This window comes from Staurois parvus, unplaced genomic scaffold (genome assembly GCF_062004578.1).
Source record: "Staurois parvus isolate SC_StPar_1 unplaced genomic scaffold, SC_StPar_1.0 ptg000019l, whole genome shotgun sequence".
In the NCBI taxonomy this organism is placed as follows: Eukaryota; Metazoa; Chordata; class Amphibia; order Anura; family Ranidae; genus Staurois; species Staurois parvus.
Window position 1 is genome coordinate 30,706,701 of NW_028317815.1, and position 23,006 is coordinate 30,729,706.

General features: G+C 38.4%; 1 protein-coding gene across 6 annotated transcripts in view; it reads left to right on the plus strand.

The window, feature by feature from the left end:
- FRMD4A (FERM domain containing 4A) overlaps positions 1-23,006 on the plus strand; it is a 558,898-nt gene that overhangs the window by 303,706 nt on the left and 232,186 nt on the right. For all 6 annotated transcript variants that reach the window (XM_089686117.1, XM_089686116.1, XM_089686118.1 and 3 more), the window contains exon 2: positions 6,271-6,336. In XM_089686117.1, coding sequence (XP_089542243.1) covers positions 6,271-6,336 — 66 coding nt within the window. The remainder of the gene's footprint in view (positions 1-6,270; positions 6,337-23,006) is intronic.

Below are 23,006 nucleotides of genomic sequence, written 5' to 3' on the forward strand. Positions count from 1 at the left end.
GTCAAGGAAATTAGTCATACTTTAAAGCCTGCCATACATATTGGCCATGGTAGAATGTTTTGAAGCTCTCCTTGGTATTAAGAATGCCCACTTTTTATATATTTAGATATATTTAAAGTACATTTATAAAGAATATATATTTACACTGTATCGTTTATTTTATATCAGCAGCTAACTATCCTTCCTGAATTCTCAATTACTTGTCAGTACTAAAGGAAACATAGATAGATAGATATGCTAACTTAGAATATTGTCTACTGATAATCTAATTGACTTATAAAGTGTGCTCTGAATAATTTACATTTTATTGAACAGCTTTTAAGTAAACATATCTCTGATACACTTTTTTCTGCACACGCAAAATTGCTGACTTCAAGGTTAGCCAAAGGCATTGCTACTACACTGGCAGATGCAGTTGAAAGCAAGACATTGTATGCCACTGTTTCTCAACCGCAAGAGTGTAAACCCCTTTTTAAATTTTACAGATATACCTTTAGGTTGAGTAATGTACAGTGAATGAAGTTTACTGTCATGATACAGAATGTGGATCAAAAGATAATAGTCTACTATTCAACCTGTATCTGTTGTGATAGATTTCCAACTGATATTACAAAGATATTATCTGTTGTGATAGATTTCCAACTGATATTACAAAGATATTATCTGTTGTGGTAGATTTTCAACTGATATTAGAAAGATATTATCACAGGAACATGATAATAAAGCAGTGAATGTGACATTCAACCAAACATTCACCGAAGGTTAATGGATCACTGTAATTTAAACCCCATGTAACAGGAGGATACACCTGCAGTGAATGTTTGGTACCAAGAAAAAAAAACAAACAAAACCAAGGGAAGCTCAACCCTAGCACAATAAACCTTTAATAATTGTAAACAACAAGTATTATAAATGCAATCACATGATCCCAAGAGCCACAGACATAAACATAAGACAGAAGCCTTTAGATGTGTCTCTCCCTCACTAATTTTCTAAATGTTTGGTGCATGTCATGTTCTTTACTTTTTAAATACATTGCATCCTTTAGTTTACATAATTCTACGGATCTAGGCATGATATTGTAAGTTTAGTTTTTAATATTATTGTATTTATGCGTAAAATACCGTAACATATTTTAATTAGCTATATTGAATTGTTTTGTTGAAATGATTATACATTTTCTCATTAGACCTGTCATGTGATAATAGATGAATTACCTTCATTTGTAAATTAGATTAGGCTAAGAGTGTGTCAGGCCAATTATGCCTCTGTCTCCTAGATTCTGTTGGTGCACTGTCACACATTTAGTGTTTTCCTTGAATGGCTTACACTAACAATGGCTTTTCATTATTATTATACAACTACATATATTTTTATATTTATATTTTTATATTTGTATTTTAAATATTTTTATAAGCAATAAAACCTTTTTTAATGAGCGATAGATGGCTAGATAGATTATAATACTGGCATGTAAAGTATACTCATCCTGAATTTCCAGCTAGAAAGAAAATAAGTAAAGCTGCCCATACATGGATCTAAATTCATCCAGTTCTTGCTGAACCGGCCAAATTTTGATCCATGTATGGGCACTGTGGTTGAATAGAAGTCGATCTTCCTATTGACTTCTGTACAACCACTCTGATGGAAAATGTTCTCTCGATCAGCACTCCACTACAGTCTCTCCGTTGTCAGTATACAATTACATTGCAGGGAGGACTCCCCCAACCACCTCAAATGTGTGTACGGGGGAATCGGTGGTTGAACAAAATAAATTGACTCATCCATAGCCAGCTTAAGTGTAATCTTGATCTCTGTTCCTGGCATGCAGTAGTGGTCACTTATTTCACTGTTATGACTAATTGAAAAGTATGAGGGAAGCTTATTAATAAATAGAAATCAAAAGATAAAAAATAACACACGTGTCTCTTATTTATTAATAAAAGTTTACAAGGAAACATCAACCCATAGGATAGATCAGTCACATTATTTAGGGTTACAATACAGCTTGGGTAAGTCTAGTGATTGGTGGGGATTGGCTGGAAAGAACATTTATCTGGCAGCATAAAAAATCAGGTTAAGAGTCTTAAATATGCACATATTAACATATACAGTATGTAAAGATAAAACCTTTTTCCCTTGTTTTGGATAGAGTTGGAAGGGTAAAGCCCCTAGCAGGTTATTTTTTGCTTTCTGGGTCCTGCTAGGGAGTTTTACCTTTACTTCCTGTCTTGGAGATACAGCAGGAAGAGAAAGGAAATCACTCAAAGGGAAATTACCATCATGGAGAGGACACAGAACATGCTCTCATGACAACTCTATAATGTTGGATTTCCACTCTCACTTTCTTACTCTCTAAGTTACAACAGTCATTGGGACCAATAGAGGGGTAAATTTCCACAGTAGGGGACAGTGACAGCTATAAAAACTTGGGTATGACCCCTCACCTCATTATACAAAACTAAAAAATAAAGTTTTACATATACATTATACATACATAATATAAAAAATAGCTAAGCAGATGTTGGGTCATTTTATTTTATTTGCACTTTCTAGGAGAACAAATAATCTTACTTATTACTTATTACACTGTCATGAAAAATGTGATTTACAGATCATATCTTTTAGATTAGGGGAATGTTATTTATAGTAAAACTGAAGCAGCATTGAGGAGTAAAAATTACCCTGATTCAATCTTTAGTTATCAAAGTTTTTGATCACACAATAAAAGAGGAGACTTCTTTCTCAGTGCTTAGTCCAGCTCTCTCTATTTTTTTAATAATACATGGAGGTCCCAAAAAATGAAACTTTTTTTTTTAATGACAGACCCTTTCATTGCCATTTCATCTCCCTTTATTGCACTTTATGTGACCTCATCATTGGTTTGTCTACTATGTCTTTCTAGTCATATAATCTATTTTTTTGTTTAAAAGTCACAGTTCTTTTAGTGGTTATTGTATACATAACACATTCTATATTTTTTTTCTTGATAATATTATTACTATGCATATAGCACAAACATCTGCACAAGGTGAGGACACAGACAGGCTAAAAAATTGCATTTTCACATATGCAAACCAAAACAATAGGAGTAAAAATTTAGTTTTTTAATAATGTATTGTAGAGGTCATATATCCTTAAATTAGACAAACTAGAAGGCAGTTCTTTTCCAGAATGATTTACCTGAGGGAAAACTAGCTTCATTGTATTATATGCAGAAAATTTAGCAAACGTACAATTTACAAAGCAGGTATGTGAGTAAAGAGGTCTAGATGTGACTGCTTGAAGTTGGTACTTTAGGGGGAATATTGTGGGTTTTGTAAAGTTACAATCTACCAATCATAATAAGAATTAATACTGCCTATGTGTTTCGTAGTATCCAATCAGAATCAAAGATACCCAGGAAAATGCTTTGGAATTTTACTAGCTGTTATGATGAGGTAATACAATGTTCTTATTCAAACACTCCAATAAATAGGACCTTATGAGTCAGTGATTGTGTCATTCTCTGTATTGTTCTATTCACAAAGAACAATAGGTCTTATTTGTCAAATTCACAGGGGGCTATGTTGCTCTCACCAGCCAATCAGATATCAGCTGTTCTTTTCCTAAAACGTCAAGAAAGGAAATCTCACTTTTAAGCAGTCACATTTCTATACAGACAGTTATGATGAATGAGGGAAAATGAAAGGTCATGAAACTCAATGACAAAGCATGAGCACCAAGTCTAGAATGCATGAGGTAATTCCACATTGTATCTGTTATGAATTCCACATTGCATCTGTTAGCTATCATCAAATCAAAATTCACATATCTTCAAATGTCTGGGACACATAATGCCTGGTTGGCTTGCAAATCAAAAATACATAATATCCCTTAATTGACTAATTTTTGTCTTTGGTTGATATTTTTGAATTTGAAGTTAATTAGATCAGTTGGCTTGTTTTGTAGTGTATATTCAACTGTCACCATTTACTCCTCAAAGTAAATGTAGGTCCTTTTGTATGTTCCCTAAATACAATGTTAAAGAGATGTGATTAATATGAGTAAGATCACTGTGCATTAGTTAGTTTAATCTGGATTTCTAGTTTCATTACATTTGCAAGTTCTGCTTCCTGGTTGTGCCTTGCAGATTCTCTTTCTACCAGGTCTGTCTGAATAAAACCAGGGCTTTTTTTTCAGCTGGAACGTGGCGTAACTGAGTTGTGCCGCACCTGACGCTCGTCCTGTGCTTGCTGCTTACTACTGTCATTTGTAAACATAGAAACCCAGCTCCATTGTTTACATGTGACATCTCTCTCCTCCTGAGAGCTGGCACAGAGCCCTCCCTACCCTACATATCCCTAGGGGAAGGAAACACAAAGAGAGCAGCTCTAAACAGACCACTACTGTAGTATGCTAAAATACCAATTTACTATAGGGGTTAAAATGTAACTATAAGTATTGCATTCACAAAAGTGGGGAAACTCAGGAAAGCAGCAACAACAATAGACTCCCTCAAGAGTTGGTTCTGGCCAGTTCAGTGGATTGTGTATATGAGACTTTTATGCCCAGGGGGGTTTGGACTTCAACACACATTTTTGTGAGTGCAATACCTATAGTTATTTTTTACTCCTATGATAAATTGGCATTTTAACATGCTACACTATTAGTCTGCTTTGCACTGCTTTCTTAATGTTTCCTTTACATGTCTATGGAGCCCTCTACTCTCAAATCAAGCTAGCGGCATGTGGATCAACTCATAGTGTTAGTTGTTCTTATTTAGAGATTGGATTTACCTGAACTTTTCACTCTGTATGTAGTGTACTCTGGAACTCTGCACTCTATACATAGCACACTTCTGAACCCTGCATTGTATACATACCACACTCCTGAACCCTGCACTCTATACAATGCCCACTCCTGAACCCTGCAATCTGTGTAATGTGCACTCCTGAACCCTGCACTCTGTACATAGTGCACCTATGAACCCTGCACTCTGTATAATGCACATGCCTGAACCCTGCACTTGGTTCATAGCTCACCTCTGAACCCTGCACTTTACATAGCACACTCCTGAACCCTGCACTCTCTACATAGCTCACCTCTGAACCCTGCACTCTGTACATAGCACACTCCTGTACCCTGCACTCTGTACATAGCACACTCCTGAACCCTGCACTCTATACATAGCTCACCTCTGAACCCTGCACTCTGTACATAGCTCACCTCTGAACCCTGCACTCTGTACATAGCACACTCCAGTACCCTGCACTCTGTACATAGCACACTCCTGAACCCTGCACTCTATACATAGCTCACCTCTGAACCTTGCAATCTGTACATAGCACACTTCTGAACCCTGCACTCTGTACAAAGCACACTTCTGAACCCTGCACATTGGTTGGGTGGGGGTGGGGGTGGAGGTGGTGGTGATTGAGTTTCTGCACCTATTCTCTGAGGTAAAAAGCCATGATTTAAACCAGTATACTCTGTCTTATCCAATGATATATGAAACATACACAATTTGACCATGTGAGCTTTGCTTGAATTTTAGGGAAATAGAAATGTTTTTTCTATTTGTTGCTTCTAAAGTGTACTTATATGTCATTGTCATTTTGTGGCCATGTCTGTATGGAATGGATCAATGCAAGCACTCATGCCATTTACAGCAGACATAAATATGATCTGTTCATTCAATTGTGTGATAAAAAAGCAGGGTAAAAGTGTTTAAAAGTGCTGGAAAATATATATATGTTCAGCATTTTAGATAACTTTAGAGAGAATTTGAGATGCATTCATATTGACCTGTTTGGAGAAATAATAAGTAAGCAACATCGTGCTTTGTAAAAGCATTGTAAATTGAAGCAAGTGAACACTACTCTATTTGTTCCTATTGATAATCTAATCATCACCTTCTGCACATCAGAGGCACAGGTGTATGCTTTTCAAAGGCTTCTACATCTGATGCAGGTCTGGTCATGGGAAAGTGCAGGGCCATGTTTTCAATAAGTAATGCACAAAGTGTGAAAAAAGTAAAGAAAAAAGTAAAGAAAGTAAACACTGCTACAGTATGTTACAGTTGCTGACACTTTTTCTGTTATTGCAGTCACTAAGAAATGCAAGATCTATGACAGTGTTATTTCTTAGTGAATAAATAATGCAGTTTGTACACATGTTGTAGTTATGCTGAAAAATGTGTTCATTGCTCTCTGTTTGATTTGATAAGCATTTTTTTGCTTATATTTTAACCATGCCTGTGTTTTTTATTTTTGTTTTTTTTTTAAATAGATGACGGAGGGTCGGCGATGTCAAGTCCACCTGCTAGATGATAGGAAGTTGGAACTTCTTGTACAGGTAAAAAAACTTCTCATACACCAGAATTTATAATAAAATAAACTTGCTAAGACTTTAAAGTGGAATTAAACCCATCCATCTAACTGTTTCACAGGCCAGTTACATTTAGGCCATGTCGTGAATGATAACTGTCACAGTTGTTTCTGCTCCCAACCAAGCTGTCAAGCCATCAAATGGCCGGGGTCATAACTAATTACCTGTGCAGCTCCATGAGAAGGAAGCAAGAAGCTTCCTTGGCTGTCAAAGATAGGAGGGTTTAGTTCCGCTTTAAGCATTCACATCTACACTGTTACACCACAGTAGAGCCCAGGGGCGGACTGACCATTTGGAAACTCGGGCACTGCCCGAGGGCCCAGGGTCAGTAGGGGGCCCCATGAGATGCCCCTGGTACCTTTTTCATAGGCTTTTTTGAGTTTGGGCAAGGACACAGGGGCCCCATGATCCCCTATTGCCCGGGGGCCCCATGAGTTGTCAGTCCGCCCCGGTAGAGCCTTACAATCTTCAAGCTTTTTCAGGACATGTACAGAAAGGGATATGGTCATTTCAACTTTCTACCTAATTGGCATTTCCTGAACAGTCCCTTCTTTTTGTCGGACAGTGATTAAATAGCATTCCTTGCATAAACGTGAACTGGGTGGATAGGAAAAATAATGCCTGGAAGAAGGAAGGCTGGCTTAAGACATGAATGGATACACATGAGACAGAATTGAATTCCAGGAAGTGTGCACTCATAGTGACTTTTACACATGGTGTGAAATATTTTCAGAATCCATTTTACAAAGGACAGAGTTATATATGGCTGATTGAGCACATGCATTCATGTAATTGTTGTTCAGTATTTCTTACGAATTGTCATTACTATATATCGATTTAATGTTGTCATGGAATGCACTTATCAAGTGTAAATAATCAAGTACACAATTACAATTTGAACAAGTAAATGTATCTGTTTTTTTGTATGATACAAATAGTGTATTTCTTCACCATAAAATATCAATGTAATGTTAAACCCTAAGGCAATTAGAGCCATTAATGACAGGTCGCCGGTGGCCGCATCTGTTTGCGGCTCTCTGCGCAGTCAGCTATTACCTGTGGTGATCACTGCTGGAGGCACACAACGTGTCCAGCAGCAAACTCCTAGCTAATCAGTGGCTGTGCCGACAGCAGCAAATAGCTGCGGCTGCTGGAGACCTGTCAATATTGTGAATGAGGCACCTACCTGTTGAGAGCCGCAGTAGGAATCTCTGATTCCTACCGCTACTATTCACACCGGCTCTAATTGCCGCTGTGAATGTAGCATTGGATCACTTTCACATGGGGTGGATTCTGTTCCAATCAGTAGGGGGATCATTTCACAGATCCACTTCTGATCAGGACGGAGTAGGCGTATGACGCTTTGCAGAAACTGAGTGGACACAGACCAGGAGTAGATGGACTCTGCTGTCCATGTTCACCCGACTAACCATCTAAACAGAAGAGGATGGATCTCATTCTGTTCTTTGTTTCTTTTAGTGGACTGGATCGGACCCTGATGTAGGTGGGTGTAAACAGACACAAGTCCATTTACATCTGCCTGTCCATAGGAATAGCAAGAACCTTCTGATCAGGTCCACCTGAAAAACTGACAGGCGGACCTGATCAGATACTGTAGCCCATTTGAAAGGGGCCAAAATGCACAAAAAATACAGTGGAGCTTGAGCTAAATTTGGCCTGTGCAGCATGTAGAGGTTTTTTGTGTCTGAACATATGAGGACTGCACCTGAGAAAACACTCGTACAATGTAGTTGCTAGTATAGGGCATGGTGGATCATTTGTGTCACTAGACAGTGAGTGCCAGCTAGTTCAGGCAAGGGAAGACACAATATAGAATTGAAAAGCAGGAACTGAGCCAGACAGACTGGAGGTCAAGGCAAGCAGGTGTGATAAGGGAACAAGTAGAAACTCTGGCAAAAGGCAAAAGCAGTGACGTAGGTTAGCCTGAGTTTAAACTGGAAATAGACTAGAAACAGCAGAGCAGCCAGACAGATAGTTATTTAATCAGACACTGGGTGTTAATGTTCTTAAGGTCATTTAGGTTCTCCTGTTTGAGGCCAAGTGTGCAGTTGCACATGTCTACATGTATAGTTACTGTAATATAAATGTCTTTTTTTCACATTTTCATCTATTTTTCATATATTTTTCTATGTACTTTATGTTCCAGATAGAGTGTGCACTTCCTGTGTTAAATGTATGTACTATGTGTTTTTCATGCAACTCCAATCATCTCTAGGACACGTTTTTGTAAAATTCAATACAAATGCTGTTTTTAGGACAAACTGGGAAAAAATCTCAGTAGATGAAAATGCAAAAAGTTAAACAGTCCCATTGACTATAATAACCTGGTCATTTAATTGCACACAAAATGCTCAAGTATGACTGGTACCTTTTAGATGCAACCAACTCTGGGTTCAGATAAGACATGAAGTTCTTATGGATTAGTTTTGGGGGACTGCATGCATTAAATTTATGCTTGGAGAGATCAGTTGGTCCTTGTGCTGAACAGATTATCAGAAGCTAACCCACTTATGAGAACACACATTGAAGCTCACACTCCACTCATCTGTTTATTTTACTCATCTTGTGATGGTTTGTTAAAGCGGAACTTCTCTGTGCACCACAAACCAAAAACACTATTTAATTCATTTTAAATATTCAATGCAAATTAACCCATTTATCCTTTTCTCCATGCTTTATTTTACTGAGAAATCCCTTTAAAAAAGACCCATTGCTAATTGTGGCCATCTTGAGTAAGGGCAGATGATTCATGTAGCATTTACTTCCTGGAGTACATCTGCTTTTAGCATCCTAGGCATAAAGGCAGGAGGGTGTGCTTAGCCGAGAAAGACCCTCCTCCTGATCAAAGGAAACAAAATGCCAATGAAGACTCCTGAGATGTATGACATCATTTTGGCTTAGGCCAGAATCCAGGATGCAACTGAAGAAATGTAAAAAAAAAGTTTTAAACAATTAAATATAATATAATATAATTAACATTTAATAGAAATATCCATTTACTAAGAAGTACAATTCTTTAATGTTGATTGAGAGAATGAAACTCTGCTTTAATTAATAGACCAAAGATGTAAGATGCAGTGTTGACCGAATTCTAAGTCCTGTTTTATTTTGGGATCTAGAATAAAATTGATCTCGAAACCATCATATGGTGAATGGACTGACTTTTATGCACCTCTCCATTTAATGCTAAACCCTCACAATATATTTCGTTGTAATTTTTTTCAAGATTCTTTACTTTGTTTTGTACTGCTGGCCCCTCCAGCTTTTTCAGTTTTATTGGTTGTTGAGGCTAATCCATACAGAGAAGATCCTCTACATATACAGAAAAGCTGTGTTCTAAAAACACGCTAAGCTGGTTTAAACGGCTTGTTATTCATCATGCAACTTGCCTCAACTTCAGCTCTATGCATGTGTGCAAGTTAAAAGAAAACCAGAACACATCAGTAAATGGGTGCATAACATTCTTTAAAGCAAAAAAAAGCAAAAGCTCATTTTTCTACGGAAATGTCCACATGCCATTGTCATAATAACATAATCTGAGACTAGAATTTGAAAATATTCTATGGACATGGAAGAGTATGTTTGTCCAATACATATGAGTTCAGTAGTGGTAACTAAAGCCTAATTCTAGCCAAATATTTTTTTTTATTTGACAGAAGGGTTTTATTGCCCTCTATGTGCCTGTTGGGGAGATTTTCCCTCCATTTTCATTCTTGTGACCAAACAAGAACCTAAACTTCCTCAATGGCAAAAGAGGGACAACTGAAAACCTGATGGAGGTTCTTACTCTTTCCTACTCTATATCTATTTTCAGTTCTAAGTACTACCCTTTCACTTGCTGGAGAGAGTCTGCTCACATTCTGTCTTGGTGACCACACAGGAAGTAGGGAAAATATCCCAAACAGCTACAGACATTTCAATTAAAACCAGCAGAGTTACTTACTGCAATAATAGTAAGTTCTGATGAACCCCAAACTGTGTGGAGGTAATGGGGGATTAATACTGAATAATGTGCTACCCTCATGTGCAGGTCAGTAACAAAAAGATCTGATTTAGATCACTCTGTTAGACATTCATGGAACTCTGTTACATTCCTGCCTGAGTGTGGCAGCAAGTGATACATACATTTTTAAAGATCACAATTACAGCTACATATATTGTGAATTGTATGTGTTTAAAACATGTGGTGGCAGCTACTGAGTGTGTGTATTTGCTTCCATAACAATAGCAGGGTGGGGAACTAATGATATCTTTTCTAAAAGGTAAGTGCTATTAAAAACATTTCTTGTTGCTGATAGCAGTCACTTTATATTCATGTTTAAATCTCATCTGTGCATTGCTATTTGAAAAGCTAATCAGCTGCTAAGGGCAACCAGATATGCTTTTATAGGACATTTTATGTGCATAAGATCCTAAGAACCTTAAAGTGGCATTGAACGCAAAAGCAAACATTTGTTATATTGGACCTTACCAATTCTTAGATGTGATGGCTGCATTTGTTTTCTTTTTTTACACTTTCTTTCCTTGTGATCTGGTAAGTCTGATGTTTTTCTAAAGAGAGCAAACTCTCTTGCAGATTGTAGCAGTTACAAGGATGAGACAAACTATTTACCACTGGCAGGGATGCTTACAATGGCCATCTTTTATTTCTGTAGTATCTTTATCCCAAAAGAAAAAGTTTTCTGTAACTGCTTATAAAGTATTAGCTGGAGTTTGGCTTCAGTTTGTTAGTGTATCTAAATCTGATAGTACATCTAACACTCCCCACCCCCCAGACTGACAATGCTGCTGTCCCAGGGTGCTTCTTTGTCCAGTGTAGAAGCACTCTAATACAGGAAATGTGTTACTGACCAGATCACCAGGTGAAAACAGAGGGGGAAAAAAGAGAATGAATGCAGCCACCACATCTACAAATTGGTAAGCTGCAATGTGTTACATTTTGTTTTTGGGTTTAATACCGCTTTAAAATTAAAATCTGTTCATACGACATTTGTAAGCTCTTGGTTTACAACAAAGCTGTGCATCTGTTTGTAGCTCCAGCCAAACACAGAAGAGGATCATGTTTGCAAATCTTTCCTGTTTAAAAGAAGAGTAGTGATGTTTACTGCATACTTTCTGCACCCATTTCCTCTTACAAACAGATGCCCTCTTACTCTTCTGTACAAATGTAAACTATCCTTAGTGGTAAATCCTCTATGCAGGTGTTAATATAGAAAAACAGTTAAACATAATGAATCAAACTTTCCTTATATCTTTTTAGGTATTTAAAACAAACAACGATAAATGTGACATTATTTGTCAATTGTGTGTAGGATTTTATGAGCGGATAAAAGGTTCAACATACAGTATATGTGGGATCAATATAATTCTAGTAGATGAGATACTATCAGGACTTTTTTCAGCAGGAACATGGGGGAACGCAGTTCGGGCACCTCCAGCACCTCTAGCACTGAATGTATATAATGTCAAGGGGTGCTAGGGTGTGCTGGAGGGTCTATTGATGCTGGCTGCTGAGGGATCTATTTTAACTGGAGGGGATCTTTTTTTGTGTGGGGGTCTATTGTTGTGGGGGAAGTTTAGTATTTCCCACCCCCCTCTCTCCACCCATCCCCTCATCTTTCCATACCCCTCCTCCCACCGTCCCAATCCTCCTCTATTTTCTCTTTTTATTAACTGGCTGCCATTTCTCTTTTCTCAGCCTTACACTTTTGTTCGGCCCCTCTGACCATCCCTCAATGTCCACATTCTGCAATTCCAGTTTTTCACAAAAGTCCCTGAGTTCTTCCAGAAATCTTAGCCTTGCCAACTTCCCAACCTTCCATCCAATGAGACATGCCAGGAACCTCCAGTTATATTGAATTCTTTTCTTCTTCATCTGGTCCAGTAAGGGTTTCAACGATCTTCTTGCTAACGTCTTAAATACAATGTCCACAAAGACCTGCGGGTTCGCTTCTTAAAATTGTATTTCAGGGTTCTTCCGCAGTTTTTTCCATATTATCTCTCTGTCCTCATAATGATGAAAGCGGATGATCACATCTCTAGGGATGTCTGATGTTCTTCTTGGTGGGCGCCTTAACCTGTGCACTCTCTCAATCGTCAAAGGGTCTAAGACTGATCTGCACATTATTGGGTTAAACACTGTCCTTATTTTTTCCCTTGGGTCCTCCTCATGCGCATCTTCTGGTAATCCTCGGATCCTTAGATTATTTCTTCTCTCTATATTTTCTTGATCCTCCAGCTTAAAAGAGAGCTTCCTCTGTTCCCTTCTCATCTCCTCTAACTGTTTCTCCAAGTTAATAATCCACTGGGCTTGTATCTCCGTTTTCTCCTCTACTCCTTCTACCCTTGTGAGCAATAGTCCCAGATCCTTATGAAATATCGCCATTTCATTTGTCATGGAGAATCCTAATTTTGCAAACGTTTCTGCCATTTCTGGTCTTGTAGGTATTTGTGATTTTGTTCTTTATTGTTCCAAAACTTTTTGATCGTTTACATTATCAACAGTTATAGATTAATTGATCTCATTTCCTTCCCTTGCTCCAGATGACAATCTAGACTGCTCACCATCATATTTTCTACTTCCTTCCTGTTGTTTCTCTATACTTTGTAGCTCTTGGCTTTTTTCTTGTAATGGCATATATTTCTTTATTGTACTAGTATTTGCGTTTTGTTGCAGGGTTTTTACTACCCCCCCCCCCTTTGACAGGTCTGTTCTTCATATTAACTGTTTGCAGATTATTTATTACAGGTACTTATATAGCACCATCAATTTTTTGTGAGAGGAAACCCATGCAGACAAAGGGAGGACATGCAAACTGCATGCAGTGAATGCGGAGTCAAGCCAATGACCCTAGTGCAGATAGGTGGAAGTGCTAACCACTTTGCCACTTTGCCATTACTAAAATTTTCTAAAGGTTTTTTGTTGTAATTTTTATCATAAGGGTATAGCTCCCCTTTAAGTACATTTTATTGAGGAATTACAACACAGAATGCATATACCACCTCAGGAATGACATACCAATAAAGAATAGGAGTAGAAAGGTACAGATGAATTTCACGGCATGAGCAAAATGTTAGTCTTGTGAATGGCACAGGCTTGGATTCTTTAATTAGATCATTTAAAAACTGAGTACTATGTATGCACTGGTAGATGAATTATATTCCTGAAATCATTTTTCAATTGCAGTAATAATTTACTTAGTCTTCTTAACATTGCCAAATATCTCCATCCCGGTTTCATACGGTACATTTAGCTCTGGAAGGAAATATGTCAGCCAGATGTTTGAACGTGGAACTTGGCTTTAAAATAGTATTTAATAATAGCACTGTCTCGTCTTCATATTGTGTACACTCACAGTAAATAATGTGGAAGGAAGCTAAAACACCATATTTATATTTTCAGTAATGAACCATAAAGGTAATACAGCTGTATATAACCTTTCAGTGGTCATTTTCTGAACATATTTCAACAGATTTAACTCAGACTACTCCACATAGATCTGCACGTCCTAAATCCAGTATTTTAGACACTAGAGACTCTGTCAGGGCATTGCATGTGTGGGAACAGTTATTGTAGCTGTGAAGCTAAATAATGTCACGCTTATCGCTGTTGGTAAGCTGTGTCATGTTCAGCAATATCTAATTGCTTTCAGTTGTGGGTGCTACCCAATGACTTATCACAACCTATTATTAGAGAAAATGTAAAAGAACCCCTGTACTGCTCAGGTCTCCCTAAATCCCAATACTTAAAAAGCTGTCCCCAGCCTTGTTAAACCATCAATTCAAAATGTGACTAAATAAATAAATATTGTGAACCACCTTCTCTGATAAAAAATAAAGTTACTCAAAACCAAATATTAGCAAAAGATTTATATAGCAATATCCTTATCTATGCAAATAAAACAACTGTGCACATAATTCAGCATAACTCCAAAATGATCTCCAAGTGATTTTCATATGAGCAATCATGCAAATATCGTACATCTATATAAAGTCCTGTTTCCAAGGAAAATTCCCCATGTGTAAAGTTCATATAAATGCTCAAATCCTTCCAATCTTCACCAACGTGCAAATTCAAAATTTCAAATGCCACTGACTGCTCAAACTTACTCCCCAGACACCATGTGTAATTGGGTGTACCCTCACCTCCTAGGGTTGATCTCTCAGGTTGCAAGAGGTCTTTTGGTGCTTTAAATCATCAAAGCAGCTCCAGTGCTCCTCCACATATATACCTGATCTTCTCCTCCACTTCTCTGCAATGTAAATGCTCATCAATGATATAAATACATAGCCCCAATAGTATACTATGTAAACATTTTTGGCAGCACACAACGGGTTAGAATCACTTTGCAGGAAACATGTATCGGCTTCTCCGCACAAGGTGTAACAGCGGCTCCTCACATCTCCCTCTCCTGTCACTCGTGGGATCTCAGGGAGTACTGCCAAGCATGGTGACATCACAGCCCTGCCTGCTGATGCGTTGTGTCCAATTCTTTCGAAAAAGTCCTGATTGGAAACAAATCCAAACTCATTTTCTTTTCTCTACATTTTAAGATTCAGCCCCATTGTGGGAAGCCAGGTGTGTTGTAGAGTGTTGTGTTTGAACAGTGAAAACTGTTGAGATATTTAATTTGATAGTAAGAGAAAAACCACGTTAAAACAGACAAGGCCAGACTCGCATAGGCATGAACTTTTTCTGTTTTTCTATTTCTTTTCTATTCGTGTGTGTGGTTGTTTTTATTTTTGGGGGTTTTTAATGTTGGTTGAACTGGATGGACTAGTGTCTTTTTACAACCAGATTAACAATGTAACTTTAAGGACATTACAATAATCTTAAAAGATGCTGAAGTCACAAGAGTGTACCAAGCATAAGTGTATGCCTGAACATTTATCCCACAGGTGCCCATGGCAATTCTTGGAAGCACATTGAGAACTGTCACAATGTTTTAGGACCAGAGTGATCTGATTTATACATTTCAAGGGCAGAGCTGACAGCTTGTAGAGGGGAAAAGAGGACATATGAATATTCACATGAATATTCTAGTCATTGCCTCTTCTACACAATCAGTTTATTTTATACTATTCAATAAATAAATTCTATTAATGCACCAAACTAAGCCCATACTGTATATTTACCCATAAATAAATTACTACAACCCATTTTGCCACTTGCTCAATATGGATCAAAAATACACTATATTGCCAAAAGTATCGGGACACCCCTCCAAATCATTGGATTCGGGTGTTCCAATCCCCTCCATGGCCACAGGTGTATAAAATCAAGTACCTAGGCATGCAGACTGATTCTACAGACATTTGTGAAAGAATGGGTCACTCTCAGGAGCTCAGTGAATTCAAACATGGTACCTTGATAGGTAGCCACCTGTGCAATAAGTCCATCCGTGAAATTTCCTTGCTACTAAATATTCTACGGTTAACTGTTAGTGGTTCTATAACAAAGTGGAAGCAACTGGGAACAACAGCAACTCAGCCACGAAGTGGTAGGTCACAAAAAATGACAGAGCGGGGTCAGCACATGCTGAAGCGCACATTGCACATAAGTCACCAACTGTCTGCAGAGTCATTAGCTAAAGACCTCCAAACTTCATGTGGCCTTCAGATTAGCACAACAACAGTGCATAGAGAGTTTCATGGAATGGGTTTCCATGGCTGACCAGCTTCATCCAAGCCTTACATCACCAAGGGCAATGCAAAGCGTTGGATGCAGTGGTGTAAAGCACGCTGCCACTAGACTCTAGAGCAGTGGAGACGTGTTCTCTGGAGTGTCGAATTATGCTTCCCTGTCTGGCAATCCAATGGACGTGTCTGAGTTTGGCAGTTGCCAGGAGAACGGTACTTGACTGACTGCATTGTGCCAAGTGTAAAGTTTGGTGGAGGGGGATTATGGTTTGGGGTTGTTTTTCAGGTGTTGGGCTTGGCCCATTAGTTCCAATGAAGGGAACACTTAAGGCATCAGCATACCAAGACATTTTGGACAATTTCATGCTCTCAACTTTGTGGGAACAGTTTGGGGATGGCCCCTTCCTGTTCCAACATGACTGCGCACCAGTGCACAAAGCAAGGTCCATAAAGACATGGATGAGTGAGTTTGGGGTGGAGGAACTTGACTGGCCCAACAGAACACCTTTGGGATGAATTTGAACGGATACTGCAAGCCAGGCCTTCTTGTACGACATCAGTGTCTGACCTCACAAATGCGCTTCTGGAAGAATGGTTTAACATTCTCATAGACACACTGCTAAACCATGTGGACAGCCTTTCCAGAAGAGCTGATGCTGTTATAGCTGCAAAGGGCAGGCCAACTCAATATTGAACCCTACAGACTAAGACTAGGATGCCATTAGTTCATGTGTGTGTAAAGGCAGGCGTCCCAATACTTTTGGAAATATAGTGTAGGTTAAGATTAGTTCTCCAGGTCTTGTTCAGTTACAAACTGTTAAATCACAAAACAATTTTGAATTTAAAAAAGGGGGCTTTATATAAAAATATTTTTGTGCCTCACTGGCTTGTAAAATAGGCTTCACAGATGTGGCCTACTTGACAGTCTGAAAATCACTACTATGTATTCCTATAAAGAATTGCAAATGAGTCCCGAAAGAAAGAATGTGATGCTATTAGTCTACTGGATTAATTCAGTTACCAATAGACCAATATCAGATTAATATAATCCAATCTACTGCTTGCTTGAGAAAGACCAGAAGCCATGACATCACCTGCTAGACATATTATGGATGAGATGGACTACAGCGGGCAAATGAGTGAGTGGTGCTGTGCATTACTACACTTTTCACCTTGCTTTTTTCTATATTAACTTAGCTCTTACATGACTTTCCTAAGACACACAAGCTTACTTAGTCTTTCCGCAATGTTTTTTTCTGTTTGCAAAGCCTGTACAAAGCTGTGTTCCATATGCAGACATGGAGTAAAAAAAAAGAAAGAAGATGCTGAACTATTTTGAAAATTTGTTTTCAGATGTATATGTGTAAAATCATGTCTCAAAAGAGGAAAGATTTGCCATTTGGAATAAAATACAAATATATAGGCCAAGCAGGCTATGTGCTAGGGGGATTCAGATTTGTAGTAGAGCAATAAGAGGCCAAATACTTTGATTTCCTTTTTGGCTTTCTGACTTTTTTAAATTCCATTACAACATTGCTGTACATAGAGGACTTTAGATCAACTTGGAACAATAATATGGAAGAATCTTACTACAGTACCAAAATTCTGTAGTTCAACAGAAGAGCTGATATACCTTTGGGCTTCTAAATATGTAGCACAAATCTTGAGTTTAGTTTGGATTTATGCATTTCATCAGATGTAAGCCAATTCCATAGTCAGCTCCAAAACCTCAAGCTGCAAACATTGATTTTCCCTAATAGCTACCATTTTGTTTTTCTAACATTGTTTACTTTGTAGTAGAATGGATACAAATCAATTTGCTTATAGTAACTGTAACATTATATCCACTTAGGCCAGACAAGCATTCCTTATAGTTATAGTAAAACGTATACTAGAGATAATAAATAATAAATTCAGCAATTCTAAACACCCCTCAAAGTGCACCTGTCTTTAGACATCTGAGTATGTTTTCATTGCATTTTGTTTTAAATCTCGAGCAATGAGTGTATTGGTCATTATGATTTATTCATATGCAAAACTTATCTTTAAAGAGCACTTGAAAGCTGTTCCCAAGAAAAGACAGGCAAAGTCACCAGCATTGCCTGCGGCCTTCATGCAGCTCATGTTTCTCCATCTACTTACTTACCATGCCTAGTTCTGCACTGTGTCTGGATGAAGTTGACCATCTTGATAGAAGAAAAATTGGGATTCCTCAGGCCAGAGCCTCCAGCAAGGAGAACAATGAGCAGCAAATCATCAAATTTCACTCCAAATCCCCTGAAACAGTCAGAGGCACAGTATATTAGATCTTGCAGATATACAGCTATGTGTCTAAGCACAGTCCCATACTGGGAAGTAAACTGTTGTTTTTCAGGAGCATTTCAAGACAAAAAGTACATTTTCAGGGTACTTCTGCCAAAAATAACATTTATAGATGTTATTCTAGATTCAAATCTTAACTTTTTAATTTCAGGTCTACCCAATTCACCCCCATTTTTTATATACATACCGTATTTTTCGCTGCATAAGATGCACCTGACCATAAGACGCGCCTAGGTTTTAGAGGAGAAAAACAAGAAGAAAAAAAATTCTGAACCAATGGACTGCAGACACAGTACAGGGGATGACCAGAGACTGCGGACACAGTACAGGGGATGACCAGAGACTGCGGACACAGTACAGGAGATGACCAGAGTCTGCGGACACAGTACAGGGGATGACCAGAGACTGTGAACATAGTACAGGGGATGACCAGAGACTGCGGACATAGTACAGGAAATGACCAGAGACTGCGAACATAGTACAGGGAATGACCAGAGACTGCGGACACAGTACAGGGGATGACCAGAGACTGCGGACATAGTACAGGAGATGACCAGAGACTGCGGACACAGTACAGGAGATGACCAGAAACTGCAGACACAGTACAGGAGATTACCAGAGACTGTGGACCTTTGGGGAGGGAGGGGGAGCGGGTACCTGAATTTGACAGGTACCCGCTCCCACTTCTGCGGAGTTGTCATTCTTTTTCTTCCCACGGCGGCTTCTTTGACAGCCGGGTGCCCACTGCGCATGTGTGAGAAGCGCTGCACTTTGTGAATGGCCCGCAGCCTTCCGGGACCTGTCATGTGTCCCAGAAGACTCCGGACCATTCACAAAGCGCAGCGCTTCTCGCACATGCGCAGTGGGCACCCGGCTGTCAAAGAAGCCGCCGTGGGAAGAAGAAGGAACGACAACTCCGCAGAAGTGGGAGCGCATGTGCAGTGGGCACCCGGCTGTCACAGAAGCCGCCGCGGGAAGACTGCAGCACTGGAGTGAGGAACAGGTAAGGTCCTGCAGGAGATAAGAGCTGAGCGGCCCGATATTCCGACATGGTGGCGGCAGAAATACTGGACCAGCCGCTTTACATTCGCTCCATAAGACGCACTGACATTTCCCCCCCTTTTTTTTGGGGGGGGGGGAAGTGCGTCTTATGGACCAAAAAATACGGGTAGTTTTTTTTTTATATGTTTTGACATCACATGATTCACACAATCCTCTTCCTCTTTGCCTTTTCTCAGTGATGTGGAGAGTCAGTGGCCTGAATGTGTCCATGGCACTGTGCCCTCTAAGAAAGGGAGTTGAATGACTCATAGGGGTTGATTTACTAAAGGCAAATAGACTGTTCACTTTGCGAAGTGCAGTTGCACTCTGCAAGAGCAGTTGCTCCAGAGCTTAGGAAATTAGATAAAGATTCACTTTGCAAAGAAACCTAATGATGTGCAAGGAAAATGAAAAAAAAAAAACAGCATTTTTGCTTGGACATGATTGGATGATGGAAGTCAGCAGAGCTTCTGCTCATTTACTAAGCTCTGGAGCAACTGCACTTGCAGAATGCAACTGCACTTTGTAAAGTGTATAGTCTATTCTGTTTTAGTAAATCAATCCTAGGGTGTCCCCAGAAGAGGACTGGCATTAAAACCTCAAGTTGGTAAATGTTTGGGAGATAGCAGGAGAGGAGTAATGCGCTAAAAGCTTATTTTTTTAGTCTTTTTATAATTGCTAGGCACTAAAGAAAATAAAAACTGGAATTGGGCTTTAAGACTTGGCTGTTCAAGGATATGCCAGGGAAAACAGCCAAATAATATGGTGTATGCCTTATTTGTTACATTGTAGCCTCCAAAGAAGCATAGTCTTAGCAATGACAAGGAAAAGGTAAAGTGGACAGCACCACTAATATAAAAATCCTATAAACAATATATTAAAGTGCAATATATCAAATAAATACTGTGTTAAAATACAAAAAACAATCTTGTATAAATAGTATATCAAAAGTGCCACATATCCAGTAAGTAATCATTTAAAGTGCAATGTGCATAATATCCAAAAAAACCTCTAGTAATTAAAATGTGGTTTAGTCCCGTGGAATACAACTTCAGAACACAGAATTAAAAAAACTCTGTGCAAAAAAAACAATGGACTCATTCATTTTGATGGTGGCGCAGTTCTAAATATTTCTGAAATGGTCTCAGCAATGACTCCTGTTTGCGCTGAAATTATTCAGTGTAGCAGTTGAGGAGGCAGATACCAAATACAAATGGGAACTATGTTGGATCTCAGACTACTCCTTGAATACACATGCCATTGCAGGATTGCCTATTTCCAGCTAACACGTGCATGAGGCTTTTGACAAGGTAAAAATAATTCATCTTACTCCCTACAGCCACACACTGCTCCAGTTCTGTTGCCCAGAAATATTTCATGATATAATAATGTAAACCAACTCTGCCACATGGATGATTGCCTTAGCACCTCTCTATGAGAAGCCATTTTGCTCATGTTTGTATATGTGGAGAGGAATTAACATTTTGATTTGATAGTAATCCAGCTAATTCCAGTTAATTACTTGGTTGGTAGACCCCCCAAAGGACACCATTGTTTACTGAATACCAGGTTCTGCTGAAATGACAAGTGCTTTTGACATTATCATATGTGTTGTGCATGTGCCACTTGTAAGAGAATGAGAGAGCAGAAATGTCAAACGATTCACCTTTAGTTTTAAGCAGCTTGAAACACCACAGTACTACCACCCATGAGGATCCATAGCCTGTTTCAGAATGTGCACCCATAATTGGTAACTCTTTGTTCCTTTCTTGAACCACAAATTTACATATATTTAAATTTTCCTCAGTGTCTTCTATGTATCTTTTGGCCTACTGATGCCTTTTCTGTCTTCTGGCTTTCCTTTATAAATTATTTTAATGTGCCCTTTCTTCCATTCTCTCTGTACTCACTATATATGTCTGCTTCTGAAAAAACGTTTATGGTTGTATCATCTTTTTATCTTTTCCTTTCTCACAAAATGTGCTATAAATTGTCCTCCGCACATTCTCTACACATATTTGAAGCCCTTTTTTAGACATAAGGAGGGACTTACTAAACCTGGTGCAAATAGAATCTGGTGCAGCTGTGCATAATAATCAATTATCTTCTGGGTTTCATGGAAAATGCCTAATTGAACAAGATGAAGATAGAAGCTGATTGGTTACTATGCATAGTTGCACTAGATTTTGAGTGCACCAGGTTTAGTCAATCCCCAATGTTTTAGATCCATATGTTGCAGCTGGTTTGCTTATACAGGGTGACCGACAGGAGTCAGATGGTTTTGAAAAAAACAGTACTCCGAACTCGAAATGTATTTATTTTTACAAAAACAGAGGTCAAGACATGCCAGTTGAGTTACTTATTCAGTTATGAAAAATGATGTAATTTAGATGATGACCATCCTCTTGAATGTAACTTTCAATTCTTCACTTGAAATTGTCCATCACTCAACAGCTGTTGATCAATCATGAGCACTTCTTGTCAGATGGCATCCTTCAATTCATTCAAATTATGGGGTTTATGAGTGTACACACGGCTCTTTAGGTTCCCCATAGGAAGAAATCACATGATGACAAGTCAGGAGACCTTGGGGGCCATGGCACATCATTGAAACTTGAAATGAGGTGCCCAGGGACCATGGTTTGAAGAACTTCCATTGGTGCATTGGCAGTATGCGCTGTGGCACCATCCTGCCGAAATAGCTGCCTCATTGCTGTGATAGACTCACAACTTCAAACAAAGCTGTTGTAAGCAAAAAAACGATGTAGTATACACTGCTTCATTGTGACTGCACTGGCACTCCAGTCCCCCTCTCATCACCACTTACCTTGTACTACCTGTTCTAAGAAAAAGTCCAACTCCTGTCGGTTACCCTGTACCTTTATGTAGTTTTATTTTCAAAGTTTTGGCCACTGTTTAAATTTATATTGAGTACATTGCAAAGAAACATTTAATTTTCTGCTCTTATTCTAGCTGCATTGGTATTTCTTGCTTGCTTCCTTATTAGTAATAGACCTAAATATTTAAAATCGTTATTTCTGAAATTTTAACGATTCTAAGCTATTTTCCGAATTTCCCATTATTACTTTATATGTGATGTTTAACGAAGAGATACCACAGACATTTTTAAATATTGTTTCTTATTCCATTATATGACAAATTTACACTTTCCAGTTAGCCCTTCTTATTTTATAAACTCTGAACTCCTTTTATTCTCTATCTTTAGTTTATCCCTTAGTTTGCTGGCTGTTTTACTATATATGATGGTGTTTTCAATTCTATTTCGGGCTCATAAAATATTACTTTTTAATTACCATTTACTGTTTCTTCATATATTTGTTATTTTATTGGTTCTTTAAACTATTCCACACAGCATTCTAAAATTTTTTCTTCTTTCCCAAGTTAATTTCCATTTATACGTCGTCATTCTCAGTTGAAACTCTTCTTTTCTGCATTAAACTGTTTGAACGGATTAATAATTCTTTTCATTTGAATATGCTTTCCTGTTGTCTAGAGCTTTTCTTTTCTCTTCCCCTTGTCTATTTTACTTACTGTTTCTTGTTTCGGAGAATTCAATGATATTGCTGTTGTTTTTCTTGCTACTATTTTAAACT